The sequence below is a fragment of the Mercenaria mercenaria genome, chromosome 16, assembly GCF_021730395.1.
Source record: "Mercenaria mercenaria strain notata chromosome 16, MADL_Memer_1, whole genome shotgun sequence".
NCBI classification, from domain to species: domain Eukaryota; kingdom Metazoa; phylum Mollusca; class Bivalvia; order Venerida; family Veneridae; genus Mercenaria; species Mercenaria mercenaria.
In genome coordinates, this window is record NC_069376.1 from 27394204 (window position 1) to 27414120 (window position 19917).

Consider the following 19917-nt stretch of genomic DNA (forward strand, 5'->3'; position numbering starts at 1 on the left):
TTTATTTGATTTTTTTACACATCTCCTGGTTTTATCTTCCAAGAAATGATTTTGTTTCGCTAAAAATTCGTTCAGAATATTTTCCAAATTTGTAAAAAAAAAAAAAAAAAATAAGACTCAAAAAGTTGGAAGTTGCGACGAACAAGGTAATATAGGGTACAGTTTTGCAAGTTCAACCCAGGCGTTACATATAAGTATTTTGTATGTCCACGAATTATTTCCTTTCTATGATTACCAATCAACATTTCAACAAAAATTTTATTGTCTGTTTTGTAACATGAATTCGCGACCAGAGAAATAATTTTGCCTGAAAATCAGATTGTGACAGTGGCGTAGGAAATGTAAATTGCAGCTATACATTGTATAAATATAGTACCACAGTATCAGGGCCAGTTAAATTGATTGTCCGATTTTCTAGATTCGTACATTTACTGGCCCAGACAACTGAGTATTTGTAAAGTGCTTACTCCCCAAACGTCCGTATAATCAATATGTTTATTGTAAATGTAAACTGGCAGAAGCAGAAGAAGTAATTACAAATTTTACATGGCAGTTGTGTGGATAATTTCTTAGGGACACAGCAGCAATGGCAAAGAATTGAAGGGACAGCAGCTGTGTCAAAGAATCGAAGGGAAAAGGTGGTCTTTGTTGGTGGTTCCAAATCGCCTTACTGTACACTCGTACTATATTCAGGAGTCATCGGTTGTGTAAGGGGAATAGTGGAAATGTACGGATTCTGCAGCCTTGTTTTGGATAAATTTTCATTCGGCTGTGCAGAATCCTGTTATTTTTGTTTAATTTGTTATTTCCAGTAATATTTTTGAGTCGGCTAAACGCTGTCAAGCGTTTGACGAGTCCTTGCTATCGCACGATTTCTCATTCTTAAATGGCCTCACAACACAGCGAAGTGATGAAGTTCCATTGGATTGTCTCTAATTTCAAAGAGTTCATTGATCGAAAGAAGTTCATTTATGTCAATCCTATTTGCTATGACCAATATATGATGTAATCTGTCATATTTATGACTTGTAATTGTGCAATACTCGAATAAAGCCACGTATTTTCTTCCGCGGTAACTCATTAAGCATAAACACACATGGGTGGTTTTCAAAATAATGAAGCTTTTTCTTCTCTCTCACCTTACTTTAATTCAGTTCAGTTTTAGAATGTGTTTTGGAGCAAATTATATCCAAATCAATGTAATCAATAAATGTGTGCAATTTTATCTTGATGGCTCAAGCAGTTTTAAAGTTATATTAAATTATATAGCTAATTTTGTCCCCTGTGCACCAAAAAGTGTGACATTTTACATGAAGTATAGTTTTCAACTGTGGTTTACTTTTAAAATCATGCTTATTGTTACAGCTTTGACTTTTTTATGTAACTTAAACTCTGCACATTTAAATAAAATACTTCTTTTTCATTACATACATCTTATTGTACCAATATTTCACATCTTGTGATGGAACCCCCTTCACAAAAAATAGTGAAAAAAATACTAAATTAAAATGTTGAACACTACAATTCAAACCCTATTACTTTTTAAAGTCTTAATGTTTTTCTAAGAGTGTTTATCCTTTCAGCTATGAAGACACAGTATGATTTTTTCTTTAATAAATCGACTTTTCAGAAACTTGATGAATTTCTATACACCTAAAAATGTCCCCTGTGCACTTTTCAGTTGTTAAGTGTCAGATTCTTTTATTCTTTAAATAAAATAGGATTTACTTTATTTTCCTTGAAAGGGAGTACAACAGATACAAAAAGCAGCGTTCAACTTCACATATTACAGGACTGTTAAATATTCACAAAGACAAAAGTGATGTCCCTGTGCACCCTTTTTTTACATATATCAATTATCATAGCATTCCAGTAATTTGTGGTGGCAGTTCTATATTTTAGCAGTGTGAATGCAAAATTTAGGCATTACTTGATAATTTAGCATTATATAAGAAACCCTGGACAATTTAAAATTCATTGTTTGCATTTTTCTGAAGTTGCCAGTTTTCAAGTTTGAAAGTGGAAACGTCAATTTTATTGCTTCTTAAGCTCTTAAGTTTACCTACATATGTAAATGTTCACTAGTAAATATTGTGTAGTTAAAAGAATTTTACTTACCATGAACATATTCTATGAATAAATATTTTGACACAATTTGTCCCTGTGCACCCTTTTTAGTAAAATTATAAAGTATGTTGAATTTTACTATTCCTTTTATCATGCATGGCATTTAGTCATTTTCTTCTCTGAATAAGCAGTTCATGTAAGCTAAATGATTTCAATGTGTTAGTTATGTTTAAAGTCACTTATTTTTATTTAAAGCATTACATTCTGTTGAATTTTCATGTTTTTGTAGTGAAAATTTTCAATTTTGTAGTTATTTTGTGGAATAAACTAATTTTTTAATAGTATTTGTCTAAAGTTGATTACCATTAGTCTTTTTTATGAATAGAAAACTAATAATGGATGAATATTACACTGATCTTCAGTATCTGTCCCTGTGCATCTGTAGAATAACTCAATTTTGAGTTGACAATTCTAGAAATTAGAATTACTGGACATTCTTGAAATTTGGCATGTGGTTTATAAACATGCGAAGTGTGAGAAAAAAATAGGTTTATAATTATATGTTAGTTATATTGCATTCAGCAACAACTTTTCTAGTAATGTTTTATTTTCATGTCAGATTTGTGCAGAAAGGGTGATTTTAAAAACCAATGTTCACAAACATATGATTAAATAAGTTTCACAAACATACACATACACCATTACTATATCATTTATGTTGAAAAAAATACTGTTCATACATATTTCCTTGGTCATAAAACCATGCAACATTTATCCCACCCTATCGTACATGAAAATTCACTGAACTTTCGAAATTAAAGGCTGAAATATTTTCTGATTGGCATTTCTCAACACTTTCCCTAAAGTTATTTCCTTCAAATTTGAAGTATTGCTATCATAAAAAATAGGTGACCACACATAAGAAATGAGTTTTGAATTTTAAACCCTATGTCACACTTTGCTTCATTATTTTGAAAACCACCCACAAACGATTCTGCAGGGATTTGGTAATACATTTGCCGCATATGATTATTAGGTTGACGAATTTATGGCCCTTTTGTCACAAATAGCAAATATGATGTTCACAAATTCCAATAAAAACTGCATATTAATAATTAGCCAAATTATCCATTTGTTCCCTGTCGTTACAAAAAATAATCTTTAAAATCATTGCGCAAATAAATTTATTGTGCTGTGCATTTTATGAATTGTGCAGACTTACAAAGCTCGCGTAACATCCAGCGAAAGACAAAATATAGTTCCAGAACATACTGCTAGTATTTTATTGAGTGGGTACCTCTGAAAGCATTGGAATGTCTCTTATCAAAGAGTTTACCACATCGATGAAATTAAATTATGACAGCTTCATTTTAAATGACCCGAATAAGATATGTGCAGTACGTTAATTCTTCCGCGAGACTTCTGGACACTTCTCGGCGAACATGCGTGACCTGTTTATAACAATGCTTCTACGACTTTGCGTGGGTTGAATTTTGTAGTCAGTAAACGGATAAATTATCGGAAGAAGAAGCTCTTACTGGTTTGTTTAGTTACTACCGATATTAAAAATGATATTAATTCTTATTTTTCGAGAAATAAACAAATCGGCGAAAACATTAAATTGTATTTTCTTGTAGTTTTTGAAATCGAAAGTAGATCGTCTATGTTTGGCCTGCTTTGACGAAACGAACAACTTTTTTATGAAAAGATTTAAGTAAGAGGTAATTTAAAACCCTAAACTTCAATGTCAGATACTGCCAATTGCTGCTAAATATCTTCGCATCATCACAATTTGTAAAAATATAATGTTGAAAATGGAGAAAAGTGTAATCGTATCACGGATATAATATTTTGGGTAAATATCGAGCTGTGTTATGAAATTTTAACATTCAAGTAACATACATGATAGTATTATTGTAAAACAGAAATGATTCTAGAATCTTTTTTATTACACCTACATATAATCTATGTCAGACTCATATTCTAGTCCTGGGCACGATCTGAAAGTAAAAAGATGAAAGCAGTGACAGTCAATACTTGGATATTGTAATACTAGAAAGAATCTAGATCGTAACCTTTCTGGAATTTTGACTGGTTTGGATAATTTGCTTACGATTCAGGTTCACAAAAAAATGAAACCGTCACCCATTCTGCTTTTCATGATGACACATGGCTTGATTTTTGCTGTCAGTAAGGGATAAATTATCCCAAGAAAGAGCTCTTACTGGATTTGTTTAATTACTACTGATTTTAAAAATGATTTTATTCTTTTTTTTGAGAAATAAACAAATCGGCGAAACATTAAATTGTATTTTCTTGTAGTTTTTGAAATCGAAAGTAGATCGTCTATGTTAGAGTGCTTTGACGAAACGAAACAATTTTTTTATGAAATGATTTAAATATTTCACCGTAAACTTCAATGTCAGATACTGCCAATTGCGCTAAATGTCTTCATATCATCACAATTTGTAAAACATATTGTTGAAACTGGAGATTTTGGCAGTATAAAAGAAAGTGTAATCATATCCGGATTAAATATTTTGGGTAAATATCGAGCTTTTTGTTATGAAATTTAAACATTAAAGTAACAGACATGATAGATATTATTGTAACAGAAATGATTCTAGAATTTATTTTTATAATACATACATAGAATCAATATCAGACTTATATTCTAGTGATGAGGCATGACCTGAAAGTAAAAATATAAAAGTGACAGTCATTCATACTTTGAATATTGTAATACTAAAAGAATCTAGGTAATATTTAGAAATTGAAACATAAAATTTTCAGTTAGAAATCGCACCAAAGGCTGTATCAAGGGTCTACATTTCAAAATTTCTTGTGGTAATACCCCAAACCCTACTTGCAGGAGTGGGTATCCTCCCACATCCTCCCCCCATATTGCCACTTTACAGTTTGATACATTTGCCCTTTTACCACCTGCCACAATGCCCATTTCAAAATCTGACTGCAGTTCAAAGCGGGAAGGAACACCCCCCCCACACCCACCTGCTACCAACCACGTAAAAATGGCTCAAACATTTTTTCAGCCCAGTCTGGGCCTGTCTGTCTACATGAGTCAAAACGGATAATTGAAAGTACATAGACTGGGGACTATGACATGGTTTTGAAGGTGGTTAACAGATCTGAAATAGATAAAATGATGGTTTTAACTAAAAAAGAACTGCATTTATTAATATTGGTTATCTTTTCCGAAATTGGTAGCTAGTCGAGTAACTTCTCTTAGTTTCGAATGCGCAATTTTCGGTCAGTGTAAACATTCATGACACTATATATTGACACTCAGCAACATTTACATATCTTTAAATGCAAAAGTAAGTATACTTTAAATTCACATCCCTTATAATATGATTGAAACACTACTAGCGTGTGACATGGTTATTGCCAGGCCCCTATCTGTAAAATATCTGAACTGTTCTTTCAATCCATCCGTTACAAATTGTATGTGGCAATCCGCGCTATAAAATTTCAATATATAAATTTTCATATTCAAATTTTATCATGTGCGAATATATACCAGCTGATAATGCTGTTTTGGTAATGCCGGAGGCCAAATGTTTACTGGAATAATATTTATAGTCATGGGCAAGATCTTAGTGTCACCTGTCAAATGTTGTTTGTACTTGTCAACATTTTTTATTTTGCGAACCACTCTTCAATTTTAGAGAAATATATTGGGTGTAAATACTTGTATAATGTCAATCAAAGTTTTACTAGGCATCAATTGAATGTCCATTTCATCTATTGTAACAAAATCTCTGTTCAGTTGGGGAAAAAAACTAAAACCAAACTAAAACTGGTAGACTATACTACCAGTACATCAATCATTAGCCCACTCTCAGGCCCTTCAGGCCTTTGATTAAAAGGTTAACTTCAGCATTAATGCTTATATATATTCTCTTCCAGGCGCAGTTATGTTCAAGGCCCTGGACAGGGTAAGGTATGATACCTTACGTCTCAACAAGAAAGAGAAACCCCCACCATCACCATTTCAAGTAAAATCTTTGACAGATCTCGCCTGTATATCTCTGAACTGGTTCCCAAATCTGCTGGATGATGGTGTTGGCATATTACCCATACACCTGGTTCCCAAACTGCTGAAGATAGCTATCAACAATGATCAGGCTTGGGCTGTTAGTACAATCATTGCCAACTGGCCTCTTGAAACACTCAGGTAACTGTATTTTACATGCATTATAACTGAAAAAAGTAGATAGAAAATGTTTGAAGTCTGTCATTTATTTGATTCCAGGCCCCATGTTCACAAAACATTTTTTGGTCTCAGCCGAGTTTGTGTTTGAAATTTTAATATCAATTTTACGTACGTAAACTTCCAGGTTAAATTCCAACAGAGACTGGTCATCAATACTGAATAGCCATTTGAAAAAAAGTTATTAACTTAAAATTTAGTTTTAAACATTTTATTTGAATATAAATGACAAATAAAGTTTCATTATCAAACTCAGCTGAGACTGAAAATGTTCTGTGAAGACGAGGCCAGGTGTTTTCTTAGAGAGTTTATCTGAGGGGCTAAAGACTAAGTTGCTAAAACAAAACTTGCATCTTGAATTTTGACCCAGTGGTGGTTTAGCCCATGTTCAGTCTTTAGCATACATTAGTCTAGTATTTAGAGCAAATATTTACCATATATCTAAAAAGAAACTTGATTTACTGAATAAAGGCAAGGAAATGCATTTTATAAAATAATTTCTGTAATCTTTGAAAAATATGTTCTTATAACATACCAATAAATAAAAAAACATAAACTCTAAAAAACTGTTTTCTTTCATCAGGTTTGCAGACATTTTGACAGAAGAAGAAGCAGAAGTGTTTGAGGAAGATATGGGAGCTGTGTGCTTCTACGTGTTTGAAGGGATCACTAGCAGAACCAAAAATTGTCGTCTCAAATGTCTCGACTTCACCGATATAAAGCTCAGTAAGATATTGTATTTTATTGATTATGTGTGTATTTTTTTACGCTGAAAGCAATACTAGTAAAATGAAATCAGTGAGCTAAACTTGAGATCAGATCTCAGTTGGATAAACTTGAGAAGAAGAGATCTTGACTGGATAAACTCACTTAATGTTCAATAGTGGACACAGTGGTGTTGTGGTAAGACACCACTCCAGGCTATAAAAGAAAGCTATGGTTGCAAGTTCAGTCCTAACTCCTCCACCTGAAAATACTGTAAAAGCAGAAATTTTCGGGAGAGTTTAAATTTCGCTATATTCGCGAGGCCCTATATATCGCGAAAATCAATCCTCGCGTAAATATACACCATTAGTATAATTCAAATTCTAGTGGGATTCCTTTTTACAATTTCGCGAATATTTAACCTCGCGAACATACTCAAAATTTCAAATTTGCGAAATTTTGACCCAGCGAAAATATGTGCTTTTACAGTACTAAGTAAACAGTCTTTCAAATGTGACTCTAAATCGAGGTCCAGTAATTTCTTTTTTCTGCCATACTCAAAACAAACAAAAATAATTATTTATTACTATTCTTAATATGTTATAGATTTTATGACATTCCTGTGGATGCATTTTTCCCTGCAAGTCAATGAGGAGTTGCTACATATATTTGTAGTTTCTGTGAAAAGTATCTATCTCTATTTCAGATGGGATGTTCTGCAAGCTGATTATACAAATATGGCCTCTCTTGTCTTTGAAGAAATCCCAGCTGAAACCAAAGAAACTGGCTAAAACTGTTGCTCAAGTTGCAGGTATGCTTGTAAAACAATTTGAACCGCGCCATGAGAAAACCAACATAATGCACATTTATGATTGTATCTTCATGAAACTTGGTCAGAATGTTAATCTGTATGATCTTTAGGTCAGATTCAAATCTGGGTTATGTGGGGTCAAAAACTAGGTCACTAGGTCAAATCACAGGAAAAGCTAGTTAACACTTTAGAGGCCACATTTATGACCATATTGTAATGAAACTTGGTCAGAATGTTAATCTTGATGATCTGATCTTTAGGTCCATAGATTAGGTGAGTGATACAGGGCCTTCAGGGCCCTCTTGTCTGACAAAGTGACTCTTTCATGTGGAAAAGAATACTTTGCTTTTAAATGAATGGGATTTTTGAGTCGGCTAAAGGCTGAAAGCCTTTTGACGAGTCCTTGCTGTTCAGCGATTCTCTAAATGGACCGAATAACACGTGAAGGGATGTAGTTCCATTAGATTTCTCAAATTTCAAACAGTTCACTGCATGAGTGAAGTTAAGTTGTGTCAATTCCCTTTGCTATGACCAATATACGATGTAATCTGTCATATTTATGACTTGTAATTGTGCAATACTCGAATGTAACTCATTAAGCATAAATGTGCATTTTAAGAATTGCGCAGGCTTACAAAGCTTGCATAACATCCAGCGAAAGACAAAAAATAGTTCCACAGGTCTCCAGATAAGATGCGTATTAGCGTAAATTACGTATAGAAATAATGCAAATACGCATGTCTAATAATTTCTAAGCGTATAAAAACGTATATAAAATTACAGAAACACACACAATGCTTTTTTAAAAACAAAATCTGAATCGTCTGGATGCGTTAGGTAACATAGCCGATCAGCCTTAATTCTCCCACATTGAACGTATACACGCATCGTATGATTTCTATAAACTTTGCGTGGGTTGAATTTTGCAGTCAGTAAACGGATAAATTATTGGAAGAAGAAGCTCTTACTGGTTTGTTTAGTTACTACTGATATTAAAAATGATTTTAATTCTTATTTTTCGAGAATTAAACAAATCGGCGAAACATTAAATTGTATTTTCTTGTTGTTTTTGAAATCGAAAGTAGATCGTCTATGTTTGGCTGCTTTCACGAAACAAAACAACTTTTTTATGAAAAGATTTAAATAAGAGGTAATTTAACCGTAAACTTCAATGTCAGATACTGCCAATTGCTGCTAAATGTCTCCGTATCATCACAATTTGTAAAATATATTGTTGAAACTGGAGAAAAGTGTAATCGTATCCGGATATAATATTTTGGGTAAATATCGAGCTGTGTTATGAAATTTTAAGAAAAAAACTAAAAACAAACTGAAACTGGTAGACTATACTGTCAGTACATCAATCATTAGCCGACTCAGGCCCTTCAGGCCTTTGATTTTCTTTGGGATTTAAGATTGTTGATTAACAACCACAACACTGAATATTAATGCCTGCTTGAATGATTTGATGATAAAAGAGATTCATTCCTGTCTCGTATCACGGTTTCATGCTTTTAGCCAAAACAGCTATTTCCCAGGGACAAATTTGCATATTTCAACATTTGAAGATGAAAAGAATGGGAGTTATATTTAATCATTTGTATTTAATTCTGTGTTGTGTAGCAACCACGAAATTCCCAAAAATTAGCCTTGCGCAAATACTAATGAATTTGCAGGGTCTAAAAACTTGTTTTATTTTGATGAATATCAGTATACATGTGCCCATTTAACCTAAACATTTGTATTTTTCAGGTGTGGACCAAATCAAGCTAACATATGAAATAATACCCAAAATCCTAGCAGAAAGGCTTGAACATGATGTTATCATAACGTCGGACAGAATTGTTCTTCCTCGAGGTAACTTTCATATGACAAACTTCCATATGTACAGCCATAATGCTACATCTTTTGATTTCATCAGCCTAGAGTTTTGTGTTTTCTGCCAAAATGACACTTTCATGGGGAAATGAATTCTTGGCTTTCATATGAATGGGATTCTTGTTTTTTTCGTTTGGTTGTAAGATTGTAGAATAACAGTGTAGAAATGAATATTGATGTGGAATGTTGATAATATAAGAGATTCATTCCTGTCATATGTCACAGTTTGTCATATATCACAGTCTATCATATATCAAAGTTTGTCATATATTACAGTTTCATTGTGATTCTCACCCATTTTATAATGAAATCAAGTTCTCTTGCTGACTATAATTTCTCGATCCACGAAAAATAAATATTACAGCTTAATAAGTATATTGTATTTTTAGCTCACCTGTCACAAAGTGACAAGGTGAGCTTTTGTGATCGCGCGGTGTCCGTCGTCCGTCCGTGCGTCCGTAAACTTTTGCTTGTGACCACTCTAGAGGTCACATTTTTCATGGGATCTTTATGAAAGTTGGTCAGAATGTTCATCTTGATGATATCTAGGTCAAGTTTGAAACTGGGTCACGTGCCATCAAAAACTAGGTCAGTAGGTCTAAAAATAGAAAAACCTTGTGACCTCTCTAGAGGCCATATATTTCACAAGATCTTCATGAAAATTAGTGAGAATGTTCACCTTGATGATATCTAGGTCAAGTTCGAAACTGGGTCACGTGGGGTCAAAAACTAGGTCAGTAGGTCTAAAAATAGAAAAACCTTGTGACCTCTCTAGAGGCCATATTTTTCATGAGATCTTCATGAATATTGGTCAGAATGTTTATCTTGATGATATCTAGGTCAGGTTCGAAACTAGGTAACGTAGGGTCAAAAACTAGGTCATTAGGTCTAAAAATAGAAAAACCTTGTGACCTCTCTAGAGGCCATATTTCTCAAGGATCTTCATGAAAATTGGTCAGAATGTTCATCTTGATGATATCTAGGTCAAGTTCGAAACTGGGTCACGTGGGGTTAAAAACTAGGTCAGTAGAACTAAAAATAGAAAAACCTTGTGACCTCTCTAGAGGCCATATTTTTCATGAGATCTTCATGAATATTGGTCAGAATGTTCATCTTGATGATATCTAGGTCAAGTTCGAAACTGGGTCATGTGGGGTCAAAAACTAGGTCAGTAGACCTAAAAATAGAAAAACCTTGTGACCTCTCTCGTGGCCATATTTCTGAATGGATCTTCATGAAAATTGGTTAAAATGTTCAGCTTGATGATATCTAGGTCAAGTTCGAAACTGGGTCATGTGCGGTCAAAAACTAGGTCAGTAGGTCTAAAAGTAGGAAAACCTTGTGACCTCTCTAGAGGCGATATTTTTCAATGGATTATCATGAAAATTGGTCAGAATGTTTACCTTGAAGTTATCTAGGTCAAGTTCGAAACTGGGTCACGTGGGGTTAAAAACTAGGTCAGTAGATCTAAAAATAGAAAAACCTTGTGACCTCTCTAGAGGCCATATTTTTCATGAGATCTTCATGAATATTGGTCAGAATGTTCATCTTGATGATATCTAAGTCAGATTCGAAACTGGGTCACGTGGGGTCAAAAACTAGGTCAGTAGGTCTAAAAATAGAAAAACCTTGTGACCTCTCTAGAGGCCATTTTTCTCAATGGATCTTCATGAAAATTGGTGAGAATGTTCAGCTTGATGATATCTAGGTCAGGTTCGTAACTGGGTCATGTGCGGTCAAAAACTAGATCAGTAGGTCGAAAAATAGAAAAACCTTGTGACCTCTCTAGAGGCCATATTTTTCACGAGATCTTCATGAAAATTGGTGAGAATGTTCACCTTGATGATATCTAGGTCAAGTTTAAAAGTGGGTCATGTGCCTTCAAAAACTAGGTCATTAGGTCAGATAATAGAAAAACCTTGTGACCTCTCTAGAGGCCATATTTTTCAATGGATCTTCATGAAAATTGGTCAGAATTTTTTATCTTGATGATATCTAGGTCACATGTGCTCAAAAACTAGGTCACTATGTGAAATAATGATGTCATACTCAGTTGAACACTGGGTCATGTGGAGATAGGTGAGCGAATCAGGACCATCATGGTCCTCTTGTTATTATTTGATCGAATATTAGATGTGCCTAACCTGATGTTAAGCCACGGGAACAGTTTTATAAGCATACAAATCAATACCTGATGTTGATGTGAATATCGAATTGCCTGCTAGTGACACGCCTCCAGTGTATCATTAAACTTTTATGATGTCTAAATTGACTTTTTTGCAGCTGAATTACTGTTAACTTACTAACATTACACAAATTATTAGTTTGAACAGTTAAAATCACCTGCTCTTCACCTATGTTGGTTCAAGCCCTGCTTTTATCATTGTGTTTGGAAGCCACATAGCTGGTTTGTTGAAGGTCACTGTCAGTAGTCTGTCTGTGCCTTTAATGATATTTAGAGGTGTGCTCAAGGTTTTGTTCCACCATTAAGGCTGGAAATTTGTATTCTGATCTGAAATGGTGACAGTGTGGTAGGTAGTTCTGCATGTTTGGATCAAAATTTTTTTCTACAATGTAGAATTTGATTAAACTCTAATTTTTCAAAACTTCAGAATATACATAGAACATTCAGGAAATAAAAGCGATAGGATCATGTGCTTGATTTTTTGCTAGACTGACTTAAAAAATTTTGACCCCACGCAATATTTCATAATGGGAGTGTATGGGAAAATCATAACTTTCGTAACATTTTTGCAAGTAGAATTTTTTCTACAATGTAGATTTTGATGAAACTTCTCACAGTTGTAAATAAACACATGACCTATAATTTGGTGAAATAAAATGTATATGACCGTGTGCTTATTTTTGAGATATTTGACCATGATTAAAGGGAACCAGACATTTCACGTTAATTTAAAGACATTATTTTGATTTTTTAACGTGCTGTATGTTTTAATATCATTTAATATCATATTTTGACTTTAGAAATATAGCAACAGTGTCATTGTAATAAATTTTCTCACAGGTTTCGATTCATTCTTAAATTGATAATCATTTCTGTATGCCGAATCCAGCCTTTATTCTACGTTTACCGATAAATGACATTACGCCATCACTTCCGGTTTTTCAAACGTGCAAAACTACCTAAAGGGACAAACCCACACATTTTAGGTAAAAAAATAACTTTTCTAAAAGAGTACAAATACTCTGAAAGTGACTAGTGCTACAAACTTACTGACAAAAGACTTTTGCAGGATATTCTTATAAGTAACCAAAAGCATTGTGTAGAAGGTAGTAAACCATTGCAATGCTTTTGAAATCATGCAGAAGATTTACATTCTTCTTGTATTTTTACCAATATCTAACTTTTATATTCACCCGCTTTGTAATTTTTGGGTATCATATATACATTCTATGCAAAACTTGGTGGAAATAAACAGTTTAAAAAATTTCACCCAAACTATCGGCGAGTTACGTTAAAACTCATGTAATACTAAACAGATACTATAAGTCGTAAGTTATTTATCATGTTTGTTTTGTTTTTAGGTCAGAGAATGGAGGTAAAGATAGACGGCGCTCACTTCACAACAAACAACATGTTCTTCATGGATTACATGATCAGTAACTGTCTACGTTCCATTACACCAGTATTTGTCACAGTGTCAAATATTCACATCAAGTACGTATTTAACAGTTATATATAGGGGCCTCCATGGCCGAGTGGTTACGGTCGCTGACTTAAATCATTTGCCTCTCATCGATGTGGGTTTGAGCCTCACATCGGGTGTTGAATTCTTCATGCGTGGAAGCCATCCAGCTCAACTGGCTTACGGATGGTCGATGGTTCTACCCAGGTGCCCACTCATGATGAAATAATGCACGGAGGGGCACATGGGGTCTTCCTCCACCATCAAAGCTGGAATGTGACTATAAGACCTCACCTATAATTGTGTCGGTGCGAAGTTAAACCCAACAAAATCAATCAATCAATCAACTACATCAGCAGTTTTGAGTCATTATGGCCTTATATCTTATTTCTGAATAGTCCTATGAATTGTATTTATTCATTTTACAGATCAGAGCTTGTAGAAGGGGATGTGATAACAGATTCTCTAGCACCATTCCTTGTTCTCAAAGGTCAAGATACAGGGGTAGGCTCATTGTGCTTTATTCAGTCTGCATGTAATTTGTGCCAAGTTTGCATGTGAATAAATCTATAGATTGCAATGATAAATTGGAGAAAGCAATAGAGATAAGCTGCTTTTTGTTGTGGGCCGACTTTGCTATGCATGGCTCTATGGCTGTGTTTGGGGTGCTTTGCGCTTCCGGGAAATCTACCCTTACATTTCATCTTTTGTAAACGATTGATGTTCCTAGTGTATTAGTATGGAGATAAACTAGAGTTTATATAATGGCCAGTGCTGCACTAGCAGCGAGGTCTTTTTGCACTGACTCGGATCTGCAGTATATGGTACTGAAAAAAGTAGTTGTCTCCCTCAGTATTGCATTTATGAAAATAAAGGAATATCCTCTGTTCACTAACAAATTTATTTGGGAAATTATTTATCCAGTGTCTGAAGTCATTTGTTCTCTGCCAGTGATTCGTGTGGAAATGTTGTCAGTTACTTGCAGAGAACAAAAGCATTAAGGTAGCGGACTGGAAATGACGGTCAGCAGTTTCCATGTGATTACGTATTCTTCATTTGCAGTTGCATATACTGTGAAGTCATTAATATTCGTGGGGGATTAATTTTCGTGGGTAAGTCAATCCACGAAATTTAATCCCAAAGAACAAGTAAAATTCCCATTCAGTTAATGTTCAAAAGTTGAAATCCACGAATTCATATCCCCACGAAATTGCTGTGTTGACCAATACCACGAAATTTCATGCCCACGAAATTAAATGATTTTACAGTACTAAGTTTACAGTTTCAGCATCATTCAGCCATATCTGAAAAATTATTTTTCATAACCGGAGAAATTCCAATTCTCGTTACGGGTCTGCTACTTTAAACCAAAATCAAACATATTCACATATGACCTACTTATTTATTTATTGATTATATTTTAGTTATTGGACGGTTTGTCACTGCGGCAACTAGAGGAAGGTATTCTTCACATCATCTCACCAGACATCATGAAGTTCACCAATCTCCATAGCCTCGATATACAGGACTGCAATCTCTACCTGCAGGAGGGTATCACACGTAGTCGAACAGTCACGCGATCTAGACTTTGCAACATGCTCAGTTCATTCCATCATTTACACCGTCTAGACATCAGTTTTAACTTTCTTATTGGTTGTTTAGGCGAGCTGTTGGATGCGTTAAAAATGCCGCTGGACTACCTCAGTGTTCGAGGCTGTGATCTCAACGAGATGGATCTCAATAACTTGGCCAAATCTAAACACGCACCTCATTTGAGAGAACTGAATATATCGAAACTGTGCAGTTTCTCAATATACGAAAGTGATAGAATAGCACCGATGAGTATTTTAAGAACAATGAAACACTTCCCGAAAATGACGTTGCTAAATCTGTCACAGAACCATCTTCCGGACTCAGGAGTTAAAGAGCTGTGTGAGATTCTAACAAACAATCTCGTGTGTCTGAAAGGGTTAGATATGTCGGGTAACATTATGCAGTTTGAAAGCCAACTTGAACTCGCAAAGGCTTGTGCAGAGATTCCCAAAATGCAATGGGTGCGGCTCACGTGCATGAACAATGTTCTGAACGAAGGAATCTTGATGGATAATAATCAGATAGGTGCCATGTATGAGAAGCTGCTGGATGTAATGAAATCCCGTGGTAGAGATGACATTTGCGTGGACGTGGTTCGGTTATCAGTGGCAATACTCGTGGACTTGATTGATTTCTTGGAGTAAACATGTGTGCAATGTATCAGGATATACCAAAGAAAACTGTGTTTAAAGTTGAAGGGAAATTATGTGCTGCATATAAAGTTCTTGAAGAAGGTTAGTCAGTGTAAAGAGAGAGAATTATGTATTAAAATGGCATATTTAAAGAAAAACGAGAAAGTGCTGTTCGTATGACATTCTGAAAAGTTTTGCCAATGGCGAATGCTGCAGTAAACAATGGATTATCTTGAATGTGATAAAGTTTGCAAATTTACATCCTCCAGTATGGAATATAATTTTGGCTAGATTACTTCAAAGTTTGGTCAGTTAAAGTCCAAATTTTTTGGATATCTTCACTTTACACAGAAATTTCTACAAAATGATGTACCGGTATACCAGTATATATTTTTTCTTTCAAAACAGTATTTTTGCACTTTACAAGGATATTTTGTAAAACTCATCTCAGTAAGTCTGTATCAGATGCCATTTTTACAAAATAAAATTATAACAGATTTTAAGATAGTGGAGCACTTAACAACAATCAAAAATTTCCATTATGATTATGTTTTTGCTGTGTGTGATTTTAGCATTCACCAGTGTGAACTGAAAGCCGTATGAGCTACGTTATGGTATGAAAAATGGCAAAATATCACGCAAAAATTATGCGATCACATGGAAATTATGTGTTACCATTATGTTTTCAAAACTTTAAGAGTGACTCATTTGTACCAGAAATGTTGGAATGTGTAGCTTTAAAGTAGACCTGGTAGAGGACCCATTATGATGCTCGGCAGTTTACATATGATTACATATTCTTGTCTGGCAGTTTGCCATCCTTCAGAGGTAAATGTTTAGTTGAATATAATAGTGCTCATGGATTTTCATAAAAATTTGAAGAGTGCAAAAACTACACAAATGTACATAAGGGGAGTATGGTATTTGTTGCTTGACATAACATTTCCACTACCTTAACAGTACCAGATGTCAAGAGCAAGTGGTGTATATAGTGTAAGATAAAGTATAAGTCTGCATTAACAGAACTGTGGTGGTTTGGTGGGAGGTTACTGATTTTCATCAACTTTTAAAGTCTGCGACTAATGGCTTCTCAGCAAAATTTAATCAGTATGACTATGAATGTGCTATAGACTAAGTTATGGCAATTAAAAATTTGCAAGTTTCTGAATTTTAGACTGTAAACATTGATGAATAAGGGTCAAACAGATGTTTTGTGGCAGAATTGTATTCAGTTGTCACTCCAGCAAGTAGTTTAGTTTCTAAAATATATTCCAACGATATTTTGTCAAAAATTGCATCTGAAATGTATGTCAAAGGTTTCTTTTACAAAATATAATCTCAAACAAATTCTGAAAGGACTTCATTTAAAAAAATGTGAAACATCAAGGCATTTTTACATAGACACATGATACAGAGACTTATATTTGCTGTTTTAGTCAAACAAACTAAACTAAATGTCATTACTTACCTGGCATTAATAATGCAACAATGGTGAAGAGTGTAGGTGGCCTGTACTTTTTCAGGTAAAACAGAGTGACTGTTGGATTCCGGAAGAAAAATATTTTCTTACAACTTTAGTAAAGTGATTTTTAAAAATAATACTGCTTAAAACTCTCTGGGTCACACTTTTGTCATTATTAAATTTGAAATTACGACATTTATGATTCAGTTTTCTCAGTGTAAAGAATTCAAACATTAATTTGGATCCAAACGTTAATTCTTCGATGTGTTGTACATACATTTGCAGTCATTCTGATATGCAAATTTATAAATATATAATAATAAAACTTTTCATCTGTACTCAGTAATGACACCTACTGTTTGATCTATCTCTTCAGTACCAAGGTGTATACTCAATTTCTCTTTCAATTTGTGACAAGTTTGACCATATATTTTTAGCACAGCTGTGAGAAAATCGACATCAGGGCTTCGCGTCTGCTTAGTCTGATCTGGATCTATACTGTTTGCTTATCAGTTGCATTTCAGAATGGGGGGGATAAACAATTAGTATGGATGTGCCCTGATCTGGATCCTTGCTGGTCGTAAAGCCCTTACGTTAGTTTTCGCACATCTGTGCTCTTTCATTATTCATCATTATAAAGAACTAAGGATGATAATAGATCCTTTTTATTTTTCCAAATAACCTGTAAAAAAAGCTTTTTTGTTAAATTTTATTTTGCTATTATAATTTGGACACCAAACAGTTTAAAAATTCAATTTTAACATTATTTTGCTGATAGATTTTTATGAAATTGTCTAAGGCCTAAAAAAAAAAATTCTTTGTTTCCGGTAACATGCTCCAAAAAATTAGGGTAGGTAGGTTGGAAATTTTTTTTTTTTTTTATTAAGGGAGACTTTTCAGAAAATATTTTTGTGTCAAAAAATGAATACAAACAAGGGGGTTATGCCTTTAGAGCATCAGTAAGTTAATTTTTAACATCACTGAGCATGTTTAAAGCATAAAAAGTGCAGTTTTGCAATTTTTTGTTAAAAAGTTGAAAAAAATATTCTCCAAGGGCATAAAAACATTTAGGGTCAGGCCAAAAATTTAGGGTCGGTCTGGATACCGTAAACAAACAAATTTTTTTTTACGCCTAATTATCTTATATAGAGTAAAAGCAACAAAAATTTTCATGGACTAGACTTTTAAAGCAGAAAAAGTACATTTTTGGACACAAAATTGACATTGAATACATCTTTAAAATCCAGAATGAACCTGTTGCCATTGAGAACTTTATAACTTATTGTAAAGATGTATAACTTATAACTGGATCTTGCAGTATATTATATTTTACCCAAGTGTTGGGACACCCTTAGTATTGGGACACCCTCAAAATTTGCGAAAATATTTATTTTTTTCTAGTCACTAACATTTGGGATACAAATTTCTTTAATATTTTTCTGTTCCTGCAATTTCAGACAGTATGTAAAGAAATGATTGTACCAACAAAAAGCTGAAAAGTTTCAGATTTAAATTTCTTGACAATATGGTTATACATACATTTTGTTGGTGTAAACCCTTGTAAAAGTGATCCTAATAAAAGCATTTATGTATGATGGTTGTATAATAATGTGCTGGAGACACTTGTTAATATTGTTCTTTACATAACTTTCAAATAAAACCAGTGTTTCAAAATATATTTTGTTTTGTTACAGTTTTATGCCCACCAAAACTTTTGGTAGGGCACTTAGATATGCCCTTGTCCATCTGTCTGTTTGTCTGTTGAATTTTTATCATGCATATGCAGATCTCAAAACGTATTTTACCTAGAGTTATGAAACCATAAAGGAATATTTATATATCATGTCAGTTTGTGTATTTGGGGATTTGTTTATGATTCCACTCAACAAAACCAGAGTTACAGCCCTTGACTCACCCAAAACTGAGGCATTATTATCATGTAACCACAAGCCAAAGTAATATAAAAGTTTTCTTAGTCTTGTTTTGTCAACAAGTAACATCATGACCATACAGTGACAGGAAGGTTGGTGGGAGACCAGTGTCCTGTGGTTACAAGTCTAGTTATTTTCTGTTACTCATTTACAATCATTTACAAATAGGATGGTCTAGGAGTACATACCTCCTTATTTTGTATTTCATTTGCAGCAGAGATAAAACAACCCACAATATCTGGAAAGAATGGTTTGTACTAACCATTCCATAACAGGCTTGTCTAGAGGTGTGGATCTTTACCTAAAGAACCATGCTTTAGAGGTACGGATCCATATCCCTAGACACTTCCTTATAATTCTGACTCGGAGAAGGTTAGGTTTTCCTAGAAACTACTAGTATCTGATTTATGCATTTAAGTTCTAGAGACAGGTGCTCGGTGTAGTCACTTTTACCCTACAAGCCCATTTTCATGGATACTGGTCTTTTAGTTGAACAAAAAACACCAAACAATAGAATATCGGACATTTCCAGTACCTAGACAGGTATACATGAACCCAGGACCTTATTTGACCACCAAGAAGTCAGTGTTGTTTCTGTAACTTTCTAGCTCACTAGGACACAAAATGCTCAAGGTAAGATATTTTGGTTGCCACTTGTCTGTCAACAACTTGACCAACTTGACTGTTAACATTCTAGCGTTACTCTGGTTTTTATTCAGAAAATTCTATAAAGAGTAAAATTCTGTGTTCTGTAAAGTTATTCTAGTCAATACACAGTCCTGATTGTAAGTCCATTTAACACATAAGGCTGTGGCAGTCCATCCCATATGCTTACAGACATTTAAAGGGACATACCCCAACTGATATCAAACTAAGAAAAACCTCAAAAACATAAATAATAGAATATTCAGAAGTATTATAACTTATCCTAAATGTTTAAGCTATGCATTCTAGTCA

The 19917-nt window shown here is 34.1% G+C and overlaps 2 protein-coding genes across 2 annotated transcripts in view; both read left to right on the forward strand.

Moving 5' to 3' along the window:
* LOC123540200 (uncharacterized) lies at nucleotides 1-18707 on the forward strand. The gene is made up of 8 exons (XM_045325019.2): nucleotides 1-146; nucleotides 5998-6265; nucleotides 6885-7027; nucleotides 7713-7817; nucleotides 9570-9674; nucleotides 13242-13374; nucleotides 13771-13846; nucleotides 14767-18707. Exons 2-8 carry the CDS (start codon nucleotides 6006-6008, stop codon nucleotides 15577-15579), a joined length of 1635 nt encoding a protein of 544 aa, XP_045180954.2. The 5' UTR covers nucleotides 1-146; nucleotides 5998-6005; the 3' UTR covers nucleotides 15580-18707.
* Nucleotides 15582-19917, forward strand: part of LOC123540027 (serine-rich adhesin for platelets-like) — a 22896-nt gene continuing 18560 nt past the window's right edge. Inside the window, exon 1 of the mRNA XM_053525828.1 lies at nucleotides 15582-15669. Within this exon, the coding sequence (XP_053381803.1) occupies nucleotides 15582-15669 (88 nt within the window). The remainder of the gene's footprint in view (nucleotides 15670-19917) is intronic.

What these genes read in the sequence shown, in the direction of transcription:
- LOC123540200 (XM_045325019.2), top strand. Translation starts at nt 6,006, where the DNA reads ATGTTCAAGGCCCTGGACAGGGTAAGGTATGATACCTTACGTCTCAAC. An exon ending in AACTGTTGCTCAAGTTGCAG is followed by an intron (nt 7,818 to 9,569) that starts GTATGCTTGTAA and finishes TGTATTTTTCAG; the next exon opens with GTGTGGACCAAATCAAGCTA. An exon ending in CAGAATTGTTCTTCCTCGAG is followed by an intron (nt 9,675 to 13,241) that starts GTAACTTTCATA and finishes TTTTGTTTTTAG; the next exon opens with GTCAGAGAATGGAGGTAAAG.